Source organism: Psammomys obesus, unplaced genomic scaffold (genome assembly GCF_907164565.1).
Source record: "Psammomys obesus unplaced genomic scaffold, mPsaObe1.curated_primary_1811, whole genome shotgun sequence".
NCBI classification, from domain to species: Eukaryota; Metazoa; Chordata; class Mammalia; order Rodentia; family Muridae; genus Psammomys; species Psammomys obesus.
Window position 1 is genome coordinate 1,493,467 of NW_026585686.1, and position 21,846 is coordinate 1,515,312.

General features: G+C 43.2%; 1 protein-coding gene across 4 annotated transcripts in view; it reads left to right on the forward strand.

Moving 5' to 3' along the window:
* The window catches only part of Slc24a2 (solute carrier family 24 member 2), a 237,682-nt gene extending 215,842 nt beyond the window's left edge, over positions 1-21,840 (forward strand). For all 4 annotated transcript variants that reach the window (XM_055629528.1, XM_055629548.1, XM_055629556.1 and 1 more), the window contains 3 exons: positions 8,641-8,730; positions 12,498-12,664; positions 17,654-21,840. In XM_055629528.1, the coding sequence (XP_055485503.1) occupies positions 8,641-8,730; positions 12,498-12,664; positions 17,654-17,903 (507 nt within the window). In that variant the 3' untranslated portion in view covers positions 17,904-21,840. The remainder of the gene's footprint in view (positions 1-8,640; positions 8,731-12,497; positions 12,665-17,653) is intronic.
* The last annotated feature ends 6 nt before the right edge of the window (positions 21,841-21,846 follow it).

Here is a 21,846-nt window from a genome sequence, read left to right on the forward strand (position 1 = left end):
GGACTCCAGCTGGAAAGATTTGGATGGTTAGGGGGTGACTTAGATCTAGGGGACCACATTCATCTAGAGACTTCTTTGCTAATGTTTTTGGCACCTAGGCAGAGATGAATTGAAGGCAGGATTGTCTACCAGGTTACCCAAACATTGTCTCTGCAATTTGTTTCCTCACAGGATTATGGCCTCAGGATAGTCCAATGTCCTACACAAGAGATCAGACCTCCAAGAGTGAGGGTTGTAGCAGCATAAGGCAGAAGTTGTATGTTCCTTGTTTCCCTTGTCTCTGGAGTTCTGTAGTGAAAATTCAATTATCCTTTACTAGCCAACACACCCAAAAACAGCTGTAATTAAAAGGGCAGAGTGGCACATGCTTTCAATCCCAGCATTTGGGGAACAGAGGCAGGCAGATCTCTGTGAGTTCAAGGCCAGCCTGATGTACATAGTGAGTTCTAGGACAGCCAGAGATATGTAGAGAGAGCCTTTCACTTAAAAAAGGGAGGAGGGTTGGAGTTCGCCTAGCAGCAAGAAAAATGACTCAGTGGTTAAGAGCACATGTGGCTCTTGCAGAGGACCTGAGTTCAGTTCTGAGAAGCCACATTAAGAGACTCACAGCCAGTTGGAACTCCAGCTCAGGGGATGCCCTTTTCTGGATTCTGAGGGCACCTGTACAAGGTGTTTACAAACCCCAACATAGAAACATACATAGATACACAATTTTTAGAAAATTAAACCTTAAAAAATTAGTTGACCTAAAATATGCCAGCGTCACGTGCCATATAGACCTCTTAATGAGAAAAATGTCCAACTTGGAACCACTGGAGCAGTTTTCTCTTAAGAGGTACAGCTCAAGGTCCAAGCAGGAAAGCCACTCCGTATTTCCTTTTATTTTCTTTCAGCTATATATGTGGATTATTTTTAAAAAATAATTTAAAGAAATGCAAATGCCCACATATATGGTATTCCTTCTACAATTTTTTGTCATCACTATAACCAATATTATTGTTTAATATTGTCAGATGTCAAGGGCTGTGAATGCAATGCCATCCTAGTATGTGTAGGCTAATCAAAGGACCATTCCCTTCCAGGGTTGGTAAAATTCAAGGTTCTTGAACCATGAATTTTTGCACTAGAGGTAGAAAAGATAAGGAGAGGAAAAGGGGACCCTCACATCACACACTCACATATACCTATCATGCATCAGCTTCTGTACCAATATTTTCAATACACTACATCATGGGATCTCTGGAAACATCTATGGTAGGATACATGTGTTGTTGGTAAAAGGAAAAGTATCAGCCCAGGACCCCAAAGACCAACTTCTCAGCACTAAGGAGATTTATTGGCCCCAGAGGGACAAAGGGAAGGGAACAGAGACAAGGACAGGAGACAGAGAAAGAAGGAAAAGGGGAAGGGATCAAGGGATAGGAGGCAGAGATATTTGTCCCAGAGGGGAATGGGACAAAGGACTGCCTCTGGATAGAGAGGAGACAGGAGTGGCCCATAAGAAAATGACAGTTTATAAAGTTTCAAGGGAACCCTGTGTTAGGATGAAGTATGTAATTTTAATTGGCCATGTTAATTAGATAAGCCAAAGGGGGCTGTTGATTGCTGGGCTTAAATACTTTGATAGCTGGACCTCGGTAGTCAGCCTCAAGAGGAGGAAGTGTCCAAATAAGGGAATAGACCTTGGTGCTCGCTTTAGGAATGTAATCTCATGAGTTTTAGCAAAGCAGGGAAATGGGAGAGAAGGGCTTTCTTTTAGTTTTAGTGTTTCATCACAACAATAGTAACCCTAACTGAGACGTTTACATATAACTCAAAGCAAGATTTCACAGCAACAGTAAAAGGAGACTCAAGCCAAAGTCTTCTACTCCAGATCATTTTCATTCCACTCCCCTGATGCGGGTAGTTTGTTCTCCATGTCCTACCTTATAAGCTGAGCAACTTTGGGAAATGCGTTCCTCTGGACCCCACTTTTGTCCACTGTTACTAAAGGTTTCTAAGATCTCTAGATTCTCTACCAGCTTTTCCATTCTGTGATTGAGAAAAGCATGAATCAATTGATCAGCCTCAATGCCATAGGGTAAATTGAAGGTGACTGTGTACTCAGCTTGTCTATGATAGTCGCAGCTTAGACTTGAGAGCATACTGGTTGGAAGATAGGTGGACCTCCATGCCCGTATAAGTGGCCAAATGAAATAAACCGTGCCAGTAGATACCCAAGCCATCAAGATGTTTCCTGATCATTTATTACAGAGGCGTTTTATTAGATTGTTTATGTCAATTTTCTTTTTGTGCTGTAACACATCTCAAAGACAGCTTAAAAAAAAAATGTGTTTCAGCCCATGACTCTGAAGACCCGAAATCTGAGCTAGGCCTGGTTGGACAGTTTTCCTGGGGCTGGTTGCCATAGGAGCCTTTCACCTGAGAGAGCTAGTGATCATGGTCTCTAATCTTTAAGCAGTCTGGCCTGGACTTAGTCACAGATAGCAAAAGACCAAGAGCTACAGGAATGAAAACTCCAAAACCCTCTTGAGGTCTAGTTTGGAATTTGTACTCCTTCATTGCCAACACACACTTACTCTCAGCCCAGACCTGAGAGTAGAGAAATAGAGCTCATTTATTCAGAGAGGCAGACTAATGTTTTTTGTTGTTGCTGTTGTTGTTGTTGTTTGGCTTGTTTGTTTGTCCTACCACAGACCTTATATGTGTCCACAAAGGTCACTGGAGGTAATATCAAGGGAGAGGGAAAAGAATAGGAAAATTAACTAACATATATTTGCTCCCCTGTAGGGCCCACCAGCTTTGTCTCTTCAGTAGTTATTTAAATTCCTCATGGATATGAAAAATACTAAACCTTACCAATAATTACAGGGAAAGCATGATTGTAAGCATACATTTTGGAGATTTTTTTTTTTAATTGGGTTCTCATATCTACCATCCTAATTCACTCTAATCCCTTCCAAACCCCCAACATGGTAGGCCAGAAAGAAGGGGAGAGGAAATGTAGACCTCTTTAGATTACTTCCTGCTGAATAAAGGGCATCAGGTTCCTAAGGACAAGTCCAGTCTTCAACAACAGAATGTCTAGCCAATCCAGCAAGCCAGCAATAGCAAAAGGAAACACAGCAGCAGGGACCAGCAACAGCAGAGACCGGGAGCAGCAGCAGGAACAGCAGCAGAGGAACAGCAACCATCACAGGCCCTCCCATGGCCCTCCCATGGCCCTCCCATTTACACCTTCTCCAGCGTCCCCAGAATTAAACTATCTGAAGCTGGCAAAAACCATGCCCCTCCTAGAGTAGGAGACAAACTGAAGTAGCCCCGTATCCCACACCTGGGATTAAAAAAAAATCGCATAACATAAGTGGGGTTTTTTTTAAGAAATCAAAATTCTCGCTACACGTGTAGTTCTAATTTCAGAATAAATATTACTCCCACTTGTTTTCATTCTCACATCATTTCTATGCAAATTTTATGGCCGTGTTTATTAGATCACACATACTTTCAGCTGAGATGTTAAATAAGAGCTTCTTGAATTAACAACTTTGTTTGAAAAGGGAAGAGTATAAATCTTGATTAGAAATATACCTTTGATGGAAATTGAAGATAATAAACAATAAAACACCTGATCTTATTTTCTCTCATGGCCTGAGGTGGGTGTTCATACGAAGGAGGGCCCATCTCTCGAGACAGGAAAACATGATTCGTTAGAGCCGAGAAGGAACACGAACACCCACCTGGAGGTCTGCAGGTTCACCAACGCTTTATTGGTTATCCAGCAGAAGCCAAATGTGATGTAGCAAGAATGAAGTGATTGAGACTCAAGGAGATTTGGTGATTGGTTCAATCACAGCTAGCTGCTAAGAGGAGAGCCAAGACTCCCATCATACCAGACATCCACAGCCACTCAAAAGTTTACTTCAGGGCCTAACAAGAGCTCAGCAGGTAAACGTGATGGTCAAGCCTTATGGTCTGAGTTTGATCCCCAGGCCTCACGTGATAGAAAGAGATAACAGATTCCCACAAGACCCTTACACATACACACAAACACATCAAATAAGGGAATGAATGAACAGATAATAAGTAAATGCGTGAGTGTAAAAATGTATGCTTCAATCCAGATTTATGGTAAATTCCTGTGACCACAGCTACTCAGAAGACCAAGGCAAGACAATTATAAATTTGAAACTATCCTGGGCTACATAGAAAGGCTCCCATTCCCTTCCACCTAGCGTGGATTCTTCAGAACCTTGCACGGAGTGGGTGCGCAGTGACTATTAAGTTTAGAACAGCAAGGACACGGCCGGTTTGCTCAGCCAGCCATTGTCTGGTGACTTTTTTCAAGCCAGTATCACACTGTTCAACTAAAAGCTTCTAATGGGAACATTAGCTGTCAATTAGGTACCTAACCATTACATTGGAAACAAAATGGACAGCACATGGACACAATTTGCTCATTTGCTAATTGGTATGAGGCTGATCCTAACAGATGTCAGAATGAGCCACCATTACTGACCATAACCTAATGTGTTAGACCTTGGCTTCCAGGGCTATTTTCTCTCTTCCAATGAGACTGGTAACCTAATACCTGTACAGATGCTCCGGGGCAGTGATGTCCAGAATGAAACCAGGGAGTCCAAATGAGGAGAATGGTCCAGACCCAAATGAGAGAAGTGATTTCCTGGGTTGTGAGACAGGGCTTGATAAGGCAGTTTGACGGAGAAACAATTAGCCAAACTACTGGTGCATGAAGGTTTGCAACTTCCGAGGCAAGAACAATATGGGAGGCTGGGGAGGCAGATGGCCAAACAGCTGGAACACTGGCCTCTGTTCCTGGATGCTTTATTATTATTATTATTATTTTCTGACGTTGGGAATAAAGTTCTGCCTGTGGCTAGGTGTATTTTGAGCGGCTTGCCCCTGTTTTCTTCAGGAAGGGTTGGTAAAAGAGACGTGTTAGGCACACATGCTGTGTAGTCAGCCAACTGGAATTTTATTCCTAGTTGAAGATCTGGAGACAGAATAGGTACCAAGTCTTCACCTGGTCCTAGTAAATGATGTTTGATATTTAATGAGAATATTTGTTTTTAAGAGGTTTTTTTTTTTTAACTAAGTCTCTAATTCAATGTTTGCTATTTTTTGATGCCAATTAATTAGTAATTGGTATCCTAATTAGGAATCTTAAGTGCCAAATATTGAATTGGGCAGGTTTCCATAATGGGTTGATTTGCATTTGCTTTACATCCCCAGTCTCACCCCTGGCCTTGTCCATTTGTCTGGGAATGTTCTACAGTTCAGTGACAGTATTTCGATTCTGATTGATGGTGTCATCTCAGTGAGCAGACATGCAGAGGGGAAACTTTAAAATGTATTAAATGAACAATAAACAGTAAGTATACATTTAGTGAATAAATAAACTGGAAATAGAAGATTCTGTGAAGACACTCCAGGGCACGGGGTATAGATACCTCAGCAGAAAGTAGATAACAGCTGTCTGTGCTTCTCATGCCACACCCAGAATCTTCATCTGGTTGATGCTGGAATCAGGGGTGGCCTTGTGTGGCAAGAGTTGCCCTTTTCCTCCTATGACAGAGCATGACCCTGGGAGACTGAAACCTCCATCCCACTTAGAATCCTAAAATAATGACTCACAGTCAGAAGGAAAAAAAAAAAGCTTAAAAAGCCAGTCAGCTCAGTGCCCTGCCTGGACAGGCTTGGTGTGTAGTCTGCGGGGGGAATCTTATCTCAGGAATCCAGTTGCCAGCCTTCAAGAAATCTGCTTTGAGAAGAGAAGGCATAAGCTATTTTTTTTGAGGGGGGAAGGGGATGGGTTTCTTCATCACCCACTGAAGTGCTCAGTGCTGCAAGAGAGACTAGAGTCCTTATCCAAAATACTTTCCTTCTAAGAAAGAGAAGGAGCGTAAGGAAGCATTTAAGTGTGACATTTGGCCTGCCCTCTATGACATGATGCTCTCTCCCAACTGAGCATGCCCATTTGGTCTTACAGTCCATTCCAGAGAATGCTCCCCTCCAAAGCAGCATTCATTTCAAGAGAAAAAAAAAAAAGGTGCTTGTAGTCTATGGGCTATGTAAATGATAATAAAAATGACTTACTCAAAGCTTGACATTAACAAAGAGAATGCAAGCCTAGTCTGGAACCATCGAGCCTAGCACTGTGCCTCAGATGTAAGAGGCTGCCACACACAAGTTCACTCGTTTGTTTCCTCGGATGAACCTTCAAGTGCCGTGACAGGGTGGACCCTGCCACTTCCCTGGTTCAGCTCTTCATACAACTGAAACTGGCCCTGTCTGCATCAACTGTAGAAGCCCTTGCCCTTAACAAAACTGGATGAAATTGTCAAACAAAGCGCAATGTGTGGTTTTCTCACCATGGAAAGCTTTGAAATGAAGTGTTGGCAAGAATAGGTGGTGGGATGTTCGTAGCAGCTTTATTCATAAGAGCCAGAACCTGGAAACAACCCAGATGCCCCTCAACAGAGGAATGGATACAGAAAGTGTGGTACATTTACACAATGGGATACTACTCAGCAATTAAAAACAAGGAAATCATGAAATTTGCAGGCAAATGGAGGGATCTAGAGAAGATCATCCTGAGTGAGGTATGCCAGAAGCAGAAAGACACACATGGTATATACTCACTTGTAAGTGGATACTAGACCCATAGTATAAGATAAACATACTAAAATCTGTACACCTAAAGAAGCTAAGCAAGAAGGAGGACCCTGGGTAAGATGCTCAATCCTCACTCAGAAAGACAAACAGGATGGACATTGGAAGAAGGAGAAAACAGGAAACGGGACAGGAGTCTACCACAGAGGGCCACTGAAAGACTCTACCCAGCAGGGTATTCAGCAGGGTATCAAAGCAGATGCTGAAACTCTTAACCAAACTTTGGGCAGAGTGCAGGGAATCCTACGAAAGAAGAGGGAGATAGTGGGACCTGGAGAGGTCAGGAGCTCCACAAGGAGAACAACAGAAACAAAATATCTGGGCACATGGATCTTTTCTGAGACTGATACACTCCAACCAAGGACCTTCATGGATATAACCTAGAACTCCTGCTCAGATATAGCCCATGGCAGCTCAGTGTCCAAGTGGGTTCCCTGGTGAGGGGAACAGGGACTGTCTCTGACATGAACTCAGTGGCTGGCTCTTTGACCAAACCCCCCCCACCCCATATGGGAGCAGTCTTGCCAGGCCACAGAGGAAAACAATGCAGCCAGTCCTGATAGGCTAGGGTCAGATGGAAGAGGAGGAGGATCTTCCCTATCAGTGGACTTGGAGAGGGACATGGGAGGAGATGAGGGAGGGAGGGTAGAATTGGGAAGGAGGGGGCTACAGCTGGGAGACAAAGTGAATAAACTGTAATTAATATAAAAATAAAAATTTAATTAAAAAAATGGGTGGTAGGCCCCCAAACAACAGTCTGATGTCTAAGCATGTTCCATGTCTTCCATCAAGGGAATCAGCAGGAACTATTTATTTATTTATTTATTTATTTGGTCATTCATTTAGTCCACGTGATCAGAAACAGCCTAAGGAGTTGGTTTTCTCCTTTCGCTACCTGGATTCTAAGGATAGAACATGGGTAGTCTGGCTTGGCAGCAGGCATCCACTCACTTATTAGCCCTGAAAGATTACGTTCTGAGTGTCTGATTTTTGCCTGGTGTTCTGAGGGAACTTTGAGTGTCCTCACACTGTACGAGCCCAAGGTGGCTAGAGGCCAGTGTGGAAAGCAGAGTGGCACATGGGAGAGATCGCATTCCCGAGAATGATGGCTGATCTTCCCCTCCCTAGTGGTGATCACCCTGACCCCACCTCCACCTCTGTCCACTTGAGCTGATGTCTGTGGTTAGTGTCCTAGAGAGAAACCATCACCAACCATCTGTGGTGGTGGCTTTCCTGATAATTTGTGGGACTCTAAGATGAATAACCTATTTTCAACCTTCCTAATCCTTCCCATTTCGTTTCATGTGATCAGTCACCTAAGAGGTTTGGCATGTGGATTATTATGACACATGGTTTGCCAGCGGTAGATTCTGATGTCCTGATTCTGAAGAACATGGGAACAAACTAAAGAAAAGGGGAGAGATAGAAGAAGGATGCAAGATGTTTAACAGAAGAAATGACAAAGAATCCAGACCTTATAAAGGGCAGGGGCAGAGGGCATTGGGCATCTAGCTCTAGGCATGAACAGACATTATTTCAAGTGGCTTCCAGAGTCCAACACAGTGGCACATGTCACAGCACTTGGAATGCTGAGACAGGAAGATGGGCTTTGAGGCCAACCTGGACTACCTAGTGAATTCTGGGCTATCCTGGGCTATGATCATCCCCTATCTCAGAGAAAGAAGTGGAGGAAGGAGGAGGAAGAGAGAGAGAAAGGAGATTTCTTTCCCAGTTCTACATCCGTTCAGCTACCACCAATTTTAATTTCCAAAAATGAATTTTCCTCTCCCACTTTGATTAGGGGTAGATAGCATCTGTTGATTGCTAATCCTACCAAGAAGTAGGAAATGTGGGAGAAATCATGCCAGTGGCAAAGCGGCTTTGGCTTTGGGCTGTCACTCCACCAGCGGAGGGCAATACTGACACTCTTCTCCTCTGGTTGTCTGGCAGGCTTCCAGGAAGTTCTTCCCTATCACATTCTTTGGCTCCATCACATGGATTGCAGTTTTCTCGTACCTGATGGTTTGGTGGGCACACCAGGTAAGACTGCCAGTAGCACCCACCTGCCTTCTTTATCTCCACTCTAGTGTCAAATGGCTAATCAGTGCGTTTGCCTTTCGAAACTGTCACAATACTGGGTGTGGTCCAGACAAGTCACATCTCAGGAAAGGATTTTCCTACTCTCCAGGCCTATCTTTGTGGTCAGAAATCAAATCAGCGTTGCTGTTAGACAGCTATGTGGAGGAAGGATTCTTCTTGCTGTCCCCTAAGGCCTGGTCAACCAGGGCTGGGAAGAAAGTCAAGATTCTACCTACCTCAGTGTCTTTATTTTGTTTTGAGTAAGCAAATCAGTGTGGCTGACCCCAGCTCTGTGTGTGTGTGTGTGTGTGTGTGAGAGAGAGAGAGAGAGAGAGAGAGAGAGAGAGAGAGAGAGAGAGACAGAGAGAGAGAGATGTGCATCTGTGCACTTGTGTGTGAGTCCATGTGGTGGTCATAGGAAGGGTGTCTTCTGGGTTCTTCTTTATCATTCCCTACCTCACATGACCCGGAGACAGGGTCTCTCACTAAACCTATAGCTTGCCATTTTTCAGCTAGGCTGGCAGGCAGCACACGCCAGTGTCCTTCCTGTCTCCGCCACCAATCCCCACGCTGGGGTTACAGGCCTCTTCACACGGATGCTTGGATCTGCATTCACGCTTGTGCGGTAACTGGTCTTGCGCACTAAGCCACCTCCTCAGCCTTCCCCAACACTTGACAATAGTTGTTAAGAAAGATCCTGAAGACAGAAGTGCTCTTCCTTGAGCTTCAAGTTGTAAATGTAATGATGTATGTCATTTTTGTCACATTTATTTCACTCAGTACCAGTCATATGCTGATCCCAAGACAGGATCTCAGTAACTACTGCTTGAGAACATGAATGAGTGAAATTCAAGGGCTTCCATACTCAAAGCTGAGAGTGGGAACCGTTTGTCGAGTGGGAAGTTTGTGTCCCTTTGTCCTTTTACTTTTGTTTTTAATCTTGTACATAGATTTGGATGCTATGAGGGGACATGATCATTATCAACAATCTTCAGATAAAGGAATCGAGTCTAAAACTGATGAGAAAGATGCCCCAGCATCCGGGCATTGTGGTCCATGTTTGAAGTCCTAGCACTGAGAAGTCAAGGCAGGCTAGCCTCATCTGAGACCTGAAAGGAGATACACCGTGTCCTTGACCCCACCGCCATGCTTCCCATCTGTTGGGAGTGGCATTCAAACACCAAATATAAACGGTGTGGTTTTAAATGATCACTGCGGCAGCTTTCCCTCTATGAATTTAAATTATTAGGAATGTGTTAAAGCAATTGCAACGTGCTGAGGGTGAAAATCAGAGTGAAGGAGACCATTCTGTGCAAACTGGACACGTCTGTTTCCCAGGGAGAGGCTCAACCCGATCGTGTAGCAAGCAGGTGCTCAGAGCCCACAGCAGACTAACCTGTTTCTTCTTAGGACTCTTCTTGCCCAAGAAATTTCTTACACAACCCCAGAAATGTTGCCCTATAAAACAAATACACAAGTCAAACATTTGCTGATGAAAAAAAAATCAAGAAATTTATTTGGAAACAATTTCTTGGTGTGTGTATAATTTTATCATCTGTTAAAGGTGAAAGCGACGTGCACGCTTTTCAGAGGGATTGGGCTTGTGTGTTGTTGCATTAGCATTAAATCTTAGAAGACTATGCGATGCTGCAGGACAGAGAACATCTTCAGCGACTTTCAGAGTTGATCACTAATTGCCTGAGGACACTGCATCACACAGAAATGCAGTACAATGCGGTGGGAGTCCTACACTATGGTAGGACCACTTCAGAAGTGGTTATAAATTCTGCCCTGATCCTAAGCTAGACAGAAATTTATTTCACTTTTTTTTATTTACTTTATGTATTTGGGCAGAGAGAGGCGCACACATGCCGCAGCACACAGGCAGGGGTCAGAGGGCAATGTGCTGTCACCTCTCTCTTCCACCATGTGGGGATCAGGTCATCAGGCTTGGCAACAAGCATCTTTGCCCACTGAGCAATCTCACCAGGCCCCCATTTAACAAAATTTTTAAGAAAGCCAAGTCAGCAACTCAAAGAGCAATTTTTATAACCTAATATTCTAACGCAATATAATCCTCAGTAAGGGCATTGCTTGCATGTAGAATACTCTTTCTTTTTTATAAATTTTTATTACATTTATGATTGTGTATGAGAGCAGCAAAGAGAGTGGCTGAGTTGCTTCTTTTCTTCTACCATGTGGGTCTTGGATATGTAACTCAGGTTATAGGCTTGGTGGCAGGTGTCTTTTCCTGCCATGGAACGCACCTTCTAAGGGAGGGAGGGCAGTGAGTCTGTGTGCCTGGAGGACTAAGTCAGCTCAATAGACTTGGAGCAGACTACCAAAATAAAACCCACTTTTTACTGTGCTTTTCAGTTACCAGGAACCAAGATAGTATGTACTTATAAATCAAAAAGGAGATTTAGAAATAAGCATTCTATTATCTAAAATCTTTTATTTCTCTGTTATTTTACTCACTAAATTATTTCAAAAAAACATTTCTGGATGTCATAAAATAGTCTATTGAAAAACATTTTTGTCTTTAGACATATTGCCTAAAATTTTTGAGAGCAGTAATTCGCCAGCTCCAGAAAACATATAATGCCAAAAGTCCCTAAAACACAAGGTGCTGAAGAAACAAAAACAAACAAAACAAAACAAAACAAAAAAAAAAAAAACTGTAGTGGCTCACAGTCACTGAGCCAGAACTCAGGAGGCAGAAAGACACAGGCAAGAGGATCCCAAGTTCAAAGCTAGCCTAGGTTATATAATAAGATGCTGTCTGAAAGAAACCATGGCTGGGTCCATGGCCCAATGGTAGAGTGCTTACCCAGAATATGCAATGAAATGACCTGAGTTTGATCCCTAGGATGAATGGATGGATGGAAGGATGGATGGATGGATGGATGGATGGATGGATGGATGGATGGATGGAGCCTCTAGCTGAGGCTAGGCCAACCATCCAAACACAACTCAGGTCTTAAATAAAGACCATAATTAAATAGAATACTGTCCCTTCTCACTTTTCAGTAATGGTACACCATTTACAGGGGCTTTTTTGAAAACTGTCATTTAGCCCACAACCTCGTTGTAAGGTAATGAATATCATCCATACTTGATGGCTAAGAATTCAAGAATCAGGGAACACTTACCAGTTGGTGAAGTCCTTAAGGCAGCTCTGGGACAAAAGTCCTCTGATTTATTGCTGTTGGTTCTGCATAACCGTTTTGTTGACTTAGATTCTTATTTCCAAGCCCGAGTACACCCTGTGTCAACTTCCCTATGGAAACAGTAGAAATTACAGGAGTTTTAGAGTGATAGAAGTAAGTGGAGGTATTAAGAAAAATTGGGACACCGTCCTAACACTCAATAGTAGATTGAAGAGCCTGGGGACTCAATGGCACTGTCAGGTGCTGGCCTTAGGTACAAAGTCCATTGGCTTTTCAAATGAATTCTGCAGCCTTTCTTACGCTGTCTGAGAAGATACAGTATGGTGGCTGCACTCAGGGGTCTCTACAGCTCTCTGTTATTAGTCTGGCCAATTTCCTGGGTGTGGATGTTAAAGCAGAGCAAATTATTTCCCTTCTCAGTGATTATGGCTTGTTCATTTTTACTGTATCAGCACTTATCCTAAAACAGAGGATGGACCCATTAAGAAGAAGGGGTCCCATAGTGATGGGGGCTCTGGGACTTTCAACACTCATATTTTTCCCTGCTGTGACATTCAGGTTGGAGAGACAATTGGCATTAGTGAAGAGATCATGGGTCTGACCATCTTGGCTGCCGGGACCTCTATCCCTGATCTTATCACCAGTGTCATAGTGGCCCGGAAGGGCCTGGGGGATATGGCTGTGTCCAGCTCTGTTGGAAGCAACATCTTTGACATCACTGTGGGGTGAGTATAAGCATGTACACCAGTTCTACCTTTCTTTGTCATCCTAGAAACTGTAGAAACGTGAGCTGCCTCTCTGAACCAAAAACTTACCCAAGTTCCAACTGAAACTTAGGCCTGGAAGCGCCATTCCATTTCACCAGCTGACTTTTTATTTTTAAGGAACTTAATAAAAACTAAGTTATCCCTAGACCCGCAGAAACACATACTTACATACAGAATGTTCTAGAAAATAAGGATTTTACTTACATAACTTCACTCACCACAAATTGTGAATGTGCGCTGTCCAGGTAGGGCTGGGATGCTCTGATAGTTTCATGGTATTTTTTTTTCCACTCTCTGATTACTAACATGACTATGTAAGATTGGATTCAAAGGCAGCTTGGGACACACTCAGGACCAGTGTCGACATCCTGTCTCCTTGCTTGGAAACTAGGGGCAACCTAGGCTTTTTGAAAGGCATAAGATGAGCTTCATTCTCCTGGTTGAGCAAACAGGTGTTCTTGGTAGGAATAATCTGTAGTGAGCCAGATTTGCAGGGACTCTGTTATCTCTACCATTCATATAACTTGTCAAAAGTAGTTGACAAATGACCCTGATTATCAGCTTCTAAGAAACTTAAGTCCCTTAAGTTACAGAGTCTCTATTTTCCCAGGATAATAGGGCTCTTGAACCTGGAAGTGAAAAATTAACCACTTTCTCAATGAACATCTTGTTGTTCCTTTTCATTAAGCCATTATACATATATTTATCATTGTTCATATAGTGCTTACAGTTAGCAACTTAAAACACACAATCATCATATAGATTATGTATTATGAACCTTGTCTCTGAAAGTGGAAACTGGAGGGCACAGAGCTGGTACAGCTGGTAAATGAGGTAGCTGAGACTAAGATAGGGTCTCTGAGGACAAATTCTTTGTCTCAGAGTAAAACATGACTACAAGTTTCCAGTGTCTGAATCTGCTGTCAGTCACCAAGGTGCCCTCTCCTGGGGCCTTGTGCCTTTGCTAGCTGCCCACTAAAAAGCCTCCTCACCTGTCTACCAGAAACTCTTGTCTTTCCAGTGTCTGTTCAAATCCCCAGGACTCCTGCTTTTTTTAAACTCTGGACATTATATTCTCACTATGATTATTTCTTCTCTGCCAGTCTGTAAGCCCTTCAGGCATCTCCCAAACTCACCAAAGCCTGGCCCATTATCTAATGCATCTCACAAGTGCTTGTAAAATGAACAGATAAATGGGTGTTTTCACAGAGGTTGTTCTGGATTAAACTCCATTTGTCAGCTCTGCTGCTTACAAATTTATGTTCACCAGAGTGGGTCCAGGAAGGGGGTGAAGGGAGAGTGTTTGATAGTGTAAAAAAGAAAAAAAAAAAAGTCTACCACAATCTAACAACTATATGTATTCAGATAAACGTATTTTCTCAAGGTACATACTCTAACAAATTACAACATGCTCTTTGTCATTGTTACTAAATTATTTATATAAACTACTCATATTATACAAACAAAAGTTTCTCAAAAAATATTCCCTAGTGCTGCTACCAAAACCCCTTTATTTTTTTATCTTCTTTTGAAAATACTTAATAATTTTTCTTGGAGAAGATTTCATTGCATTCTCTTGGAGGGCACTTATCTTTTTTAAACTTAAAGCCACATGGGCCTGGCATGAAATGGCTTCTCCTGGTAACGTGGAAGGCCATGAGATCCACTCTGCTCAGTGTTTTTGTAGCACTTGGAACCAACACTCAGACTTCAGGTGTTTCATCCTTTTGCATTCCAGTTTAACCAGTGTCTTTTAGTAGATCTTATCTTTATTTTGCTTTATGCCATTATAGGTATCTTTTTTATAAATATATTTTGCTTTGTTTTCTTTTTTAATATTTATTTATTTTACATAATTGAGTGCTCTATCTGCATGTACACTGGCACACTAGAAGAGAGCACCAGATCCCAGTATAGATGGTTATGAGCCACCATGTGGTTGCTAGGAATTGAACTCAGGACCTTTGGCAGAGCAGACAGTGGTCTTAACCACTAAGCCATCTCTCCAACCCTATTATAGGTATTGTATGAATACCTCTTTGTAGAAAATTCTCTTTTAATTATTTCATTAGAATAAATCCCTTAAAGCAGAATTAACAGGCTAAAGTTTTTTAGTCTGTTATATTTTCATAGATACTGATATGGTTTATATATTTCCTTTATAAAAAAAATCTTTCTCAAAATTTGTTCAATTTTATGTTGTTATTATCAGCAGATTGAGTGTATCATTAACAATATAGTGAATGTAACGTTTCTCCATAGTCCTGCCAACATTTTCTTTTACACATATAAGTGGTAGATAAGGGTTTTTGAAGACAACTGAAATCAGTGATGATCTACCACCACTCAAAATATGTACATTTTGCATGATTGAAATTGCATTTCTGGTTTGATGTGTGCCCTTAATTTTTTAGTTAAAATTATATACAAGGTCCTGCACTTAACCCAAGCAGTCCAATAAATAGATGTCATGTGAGGGGTGGAAGCAGGAGGATCGGAAGTCCGGTATTATTCTCAGGCAAATAGCAAGTTCACAGATAGTCTGGGTTACACGGGGCCCTGTCTCAGGGAGAAAGAGGGAAAGAGAGGAGAAAGACTATATTAAAATTTCATCATAAGTTTTTTCTTTTTACTGTAAGGCTTGATAAGTTTGTTGTGGTTCGGTTTGGTTTGGTTTGGTTTGGTTTGGTTTGGTTTGGTTTGGTTTGGTTGGTGGTTTGGCCTGGTCATGGTCTCAAGCTGGCCTCAGAGTGCTTATGAAGCAGAGGATGACTTTGAACTCTTGACCCTTCTGCCTCCACATCCCAGGTGCTGGGTTTACAGGCACCACATCTGTCTTAGGCAATGCTGCTGAAGCCAGAGCATCTTGCACACTAGGCAAGCACTCTCTCAGCTGCTCTGCAGTCCCAGTCTCTAAGCTTGTGGTTTTAGATAGCCACATAACATTACATTGGCTTACTCATGATCTAACTAGTTCCTTATTGCTAGAAATTAGAAAAAGATCCCCAACTTTTCACTCAAATAAGACTGAAATGATCATTTTACTTAATAAAGTAGCATTTCTAGCTCACTCGCTGCTTAGGACTGATCACTGACATTCGAGTTGACAGATCAGGAGGTATGGAAAATGTCACTCCCCGAAGAGCTTCACCAACTATCTAAATGGCCACCTGTCTCAACTTTACCAAGATCAGTTGTGTGTATGTACGTGTGTGACTGTGGGCTGTTCAGCTTTCTGCCCAATGACAAATTATCTAAGCCCTATACCTTAAAGGAGAAGTTTCCTTTGAGTTATGGCTTCAGCGGTGTCCACCTGTGGCCTCTTGACCCTGTCGCTTTGGACAGCCAGGGTATCACAGTGCAGGCACATGGCAGGGAAGGCCTGTGTACCTCAGTTGTGGCCAGGTAGCAAAGAAAGCAGCAGAAAGGGGCCAGGGTCCCAAAATCCCAGTCAAGGTCATGACCCCAGGGGCCTAGCTTCCTTTCACCCTACCTCCTAAAGGCTCTATCACCTCTCAAGAGCCTCAGGCTGGAGACCAAGCCTTTAACAGATGGCCTTTAGGACATGTTCAAGATCCAGCTATAGGACAAAGTTTAATGGAGATAAAGTATTTTGGTTTCCCCTAGCCCCAGCAAGATCCACTGAAGTAAACATCGCCCACCAGGTTCTAGTGAGCAAAGATCTGTTTTGACCTCACCGGCCATGGTGTCAATCACATGAGCTCTGCCAAAGTCTTCATAGAAACCCTAGGTGTCTGCATGGGCTGGGCCTGGGAATTCAGAATACATGCATAGTGTAGGTCACTTTGTAGACCAGGCTGGCCTCGAACTCACAGAGACCCGGATGTTGGCTTCAAAAAAAATGCTTATGTCCTATTTGCTTTTTCATTAGAAAACTTTGTGATTCAAACAGTTACTTTCTCCCCGCTACGTCCCTGGCCACAGCTGAACCTTGCTATCTATACTCAGCCGGTAACTGGCTGCATGCCACAGACCTGCCTGCAGAGGGCGCACACCGCTGGAACCAGATGTTTTCCTCCCTGTTTCTTTCCCTGCAAGGCCCGGTCAACTAACTCCTGTATCTTGCCAGGAATTACTCTTCCTCATGTTTATCAGAGTCAGAACTCTTGACTAGGAAACAATGTTTTTTGTCAGATTTCAAGACAGATCAAAGCAAGAAACATGGTGGGAAATTTTATAATAAAGTTTTGAAATTCATAATAAATGTAAGGCTCTTTTGGTTGGTTGGTTGGTTTTGTTTGTTTGTTTGTTTGTTTGTTTGAGACAAGGTCTCTCTAAATAGTTCTAACTGTGCTGGAACTCACTATGTAGACCAGCCTGGCCAGCTCTGCCTCCTGAGTGCTGGGATTAAAGGCGTGTGCTACTATGCCCCATCTAAGACCCTTCTGATAAATGATTGTCACCATCTTTCTCAGAATAAACTTCGGTCTGCCACGTTGTGCCTCAGTCCCTACTACCAAAATGCAACCTCACTGCATCCCAGGTTCTCAAAGAAGGCCTTGCCTCTCTCTCTCCATTCTGAAAATTAGAGTATCTTTTCTCCGTTTTCACCATTCACTCCTGCACCCTTTTCTGCTCTCCTCTCCTCCCTTCACCTCATACAAATCTTAGTTCACCCTGTTAGGCTGGAAGCACATTGTAACCTCCCCTAGAAAGAAAACAAAAATGAATTTAGATCAAATCCAGAGGTCACCTGTAACAGTCAAAACCTGGGTGTTGTCCACTAGAGAACATATGAGTCAGGAAACTGGTCAAAATTCCAGAGGTCCCCCTGACATCTTTCCATAGTTTCTCGGTCCAGTCATTTCTTTTGGCGACCTGAAGGTGTCATCCTCCTGACGCCATTGACGGTTACTTTCTGATGCTTCTTCACCACACCTGGCTGCTCTCTGTCCAACCCCTCCTGCCTGCTTCTCTCCCTCTCAGGCTTCCACTGCCCTGGCTCCTCTACACCGTCATCCACAGATTCAAGCCAGTGACTGTCAGTAGCAACGGCCTCTTCTGCGCCATCGTTCTCCTCTTCATCATGTTGCTTTTCGTCATCCTCTCCATTGCCCTCTGCAAATGGCGGATGAACAAAATCCTCGGCTTCATCATGTTCGGCCTCTACTTCGTGTTCCTGGTGGTCAGCGTCCTCCTGGAAGACAGAGTTCTCGAGTGCCCTGTCTCCATCTAATGGAAAAGCCATATCTTAAACCAACAGCATGGATGGTCCCTCCCAGTTCTGGGCTCCAGGCTCCTTGCAGTCTTGAGAAGAGACAGCTTGTACACAGCCCTGGGAGGCTGTGTCCCTCCTTGGAGGGTTGGAGGAAGGATGGATTCTCATGGGGCCATTCACTTCCAGGCGCCTCACCCTTGCCTGCTGAAATGACTCCATGTAAGAGACAAAGAGAACCGTCTCTCCATCACCGCTGACAGGTACTCCTCGCTGGTCGGAGGTACGTTCATTGTGATGACGCAAAAGAGGACAGAGGCTATACATACATATAAATATAAATATTATAAATATATACACAAGAGCATACAAATCCTGCCTGTTTCTGTACTATACCTCTCCTGCTATACCTATAGATTAATATATAACTGTACACAATGGAAAGAAAAATTATATATAAAAAAATATATATTTAAGTGCAAATGCATCTTTTCAGGGATAGCTCTAGCATATTTATAGTACCTATTTAAAGAGGGGCATCAACCTCCAACCTTCAGTTTGTGCTGTGCCCCTCAAGTGCAAAAGGTGAATTCACAGAATCCGTAGGCAAAGCTCTCTTTGCTGTGATCTCCAGCTTGCTTTGGATGTACTGAATTTAGTGAAATAGTTTGCAGAGAGGAGGGCTTAATAGAGGGTGTCTGCAGGGGCCCCAGTTATAACCTCTAAAATACTCTTATAAGCCAAAAGGAACCCCATATGTCCATCCCCCCTGGGGTGCTCTTTGACACAGGAGATTCTGTAAGATAGGTAAAACTCAGACTGGGTGGCAACCAAGGGGGAGCTGGCGAGGGTTAGGCTGTTTTGTTTTGTTTCTTAATTAATGCCATAGCATGCAAGTAGATGATATGAATGAAAAACCAAATTAGTGCTTTTCTAGGACAGCAAAACGATACAAACTGAGCCTATCATGTTCCAGTGCATGGCCCATTATCATCAAAAGAACAAGGGCAATCTTAGCCGTTATTGTCATTTGACGTGCTTTAATTCGAAGGGCTCAGATACAGTCCAAAGTCCTGTCAAGAGAGCTGAGATGTGTGCTGAGAAACACCGTCCAGCAGAGGTGCTCAGCGGGAGCTGCCACCTGATGGGGGACATAAGGGCAGAGCTCCTTAGAGCATTTCCCAGTGTGGTCACAAAGGGCTCCCTAATGCTTACGGGGGGGGGGATCTAAGAATCCTTCCCAATAGATACAAACTAATGACCGACAGTGCTTGGTTGAGGCAGTTCAGGTTTTTGGTTTGGGGTTTTGTTTTTTTCATAAGTATTTACCCATTTTGGTGTGCTCCCCAGAACAGTTTCCTCTGTCATGGATTTGGTGAAGACCCATGTAACATCTTTGCCCCTCCTCCCACCATAATCCCGTCTGGAACTCTAGTGTTCAGAGTTCAGGGGAGACTATCTGCCATAGTTTCTTTACACCACTTTGAAGCAGTCACTCTGGTGTTATGGTTTACTGATTTTTCTCAGCTTCATGCAGGATCATCACATTCACTGAGTGTCCCCAAGCTCTGGCTGACGTCTTGTATGACTTCTTAAGTTTACTGCAGTAGAAAATGAGACTGGTTGGCAGCAGCAGGACCAATTAAATTGAAAAAAAAAAAAAATACTCAGAGGTTTTCGATTTCCCTAAACCATGCTTTCTCCTTAAAAATCAATTGAAAAAGTAAATAGGGGGTGGCCCACTATGTGTAAATTGGCATGCATCATGCATGAAGAATGTCATCACACATTCAGGTCCTGATCTGTCACTGTGCCTTTTCTGATTATTTGGTGAACACCTTTTAACATAGGGAGGCAGGACGCAGGACTCAAAGCTGAATTAGAAAGCTGAGTAACCCAATACCCCAGGTCAAGTTCGGCATTCCCTCCACAAACCCTCCATTCATTCCCGGCATGGCAACAGCAGGCTAACCCAAGCCCGTCACCTCTCTTCACTCATAAGCAAAAGGCACTTCAAAGTGGAGGCCCCTGAGGACACAGAAATCAAAAGGTCTGCCACCTAAGAAACTGGCTTTCAAGTCTCCCCAACAATGCGAAGTTGGGTTTTCAGTGATGAAAGAGAAACCCACACCCCACTCATCGAGAGTTGGCCTTTGTATGAGGCAAGCGTTTATGCTGCTTCTGTAGAAAGAAAAAACAGGAAACCTGAGTTTTCAGTTTCAAAAGCTCAGATCTTGTTCTGTCTTCTTGAATGATAGCGAGATGACTGTTGGATAAATTCTTATTTCTGGTTGGTTTATTGCTTTAAAAGGATAGTTTTTTTTTAAAGCCAATTACAAAGTAAGGAAGGTCACAGAATGTCTGGTCCCACCATTACTATTCCTTGCCCCCCTCACCTCCTCACTAAGAAGCCCAGAAGCACTCCAAGTGTCTAAGAGCTGGGAGTTCTGCCTCATTGGGACTGTTGTGGTGTTAAATGAAAAGTTGCTTTGAGAAGACAACATTCCCAAAGCCAGTCCCCACCTACACGGTGTTCCCCGTCACTGAGAGGTGCAGGCTCCATCCCCCGCTGGCTCTTGCTGCCTTCACTGAAGAGAGTGTGGGTATGTGGCCATATGTTGTCTTGGAATCATTCAGTCATTGTTAAGCTGCTTTCTACACGCTGGTTTCAGGTCATCTCTAATTTCCTTCTTGTACATCAGTGTGGGCAAGCATACCAGATCTGATGGCATACAATATCAATTACATCATAACCCTTTTGGCTCAATCACATTTGGAATTCCAAAGCAAAGAGCATCCATCAAAAGAAAAAGAAAAGTCAGGCACACCAACCAAAGTGAACATTTAAGAGCAAAGGGTTTTTTTTTTTAATTCTATGCATCTATACACACAAACATTCGCATACCACTCAAATATCACAACCCACAGAATAGGAAAAGACCAGCTGTATCCCTAATGCTTACAGAGAGGCAAAAATATGCAACAAGATGCATGGGAAAAAAATATTAGACTGCTTTCCTTTTGTTTATCTGGAGCAGGGTATAAAATAATATCAAAAGTTCAAGGCAAAATTTTACCACTCATCCTAAAATAAAGGAATTGTCCCCAAATGGGGCCATTTGCTCACAGAAAACCAAGGCAGTCTTGCTTGCTGTCACCTCTCCTATAGCCCTAGGCAACCCTGGAACAGGAGAGAAACTTGGTTCAGACAGTGGACTCTAAAATAGAAACTCCTAGATTGACATCTCAGAATGCCTGTGACATATCCACCTGCTCTCTGGACCCAGCCAGTTCCTGATGGCATGAAGCATGAGGTTAATGGTGTTATTCAACTTCCCAGGTCCTAAAGCTGACAGGCAGAGTCAGCGAAGCAGAGTACGTGTCCAGGGCCTCAGGGATAGGGCTGTCTCTCAGCTCCACAGATGAGGAAGAATGTCTGAAGCCTCTTAGTGTTATGAAAAGAGGCGAGAACTGTTTTATATTCAAGGAACATGGTTCTCAACGCCTTTGACAGGTGTCACCTGACAGTGACCATTAGAGTTTATGTTATAGTGAAGACGTGAATCAGGTGGTTTGGAGGCCTTTCAGCAAAACACAGCTGCCTCGATGATTAAATTTTGGTAACATTAACATACACCTGCTCCTGGCCAGAGCGAGTTGACCGACTCCCCTATGACCACCACTTCCCACATCTTTAAATGCCTCTTTGACCTGAAGTGAAGTAAGATAGGGCCTACAAAAGAAGGTTATCCAGACCCAGACCACCTTAACAGAAAATTGGTCACAGAAAACTGATAGAGCTGCTGACCAAACGGAGGGGAAGATGGAGAATGAAGTATTGAGATCCTTGCATTGGAGCATTTGATAGAGCCTAATACTTGTCTGGATGAAGCATGTCGGGGAATTTCAGTGGGCTTACACACACACACACACACACACACACACACACACACACACACACACA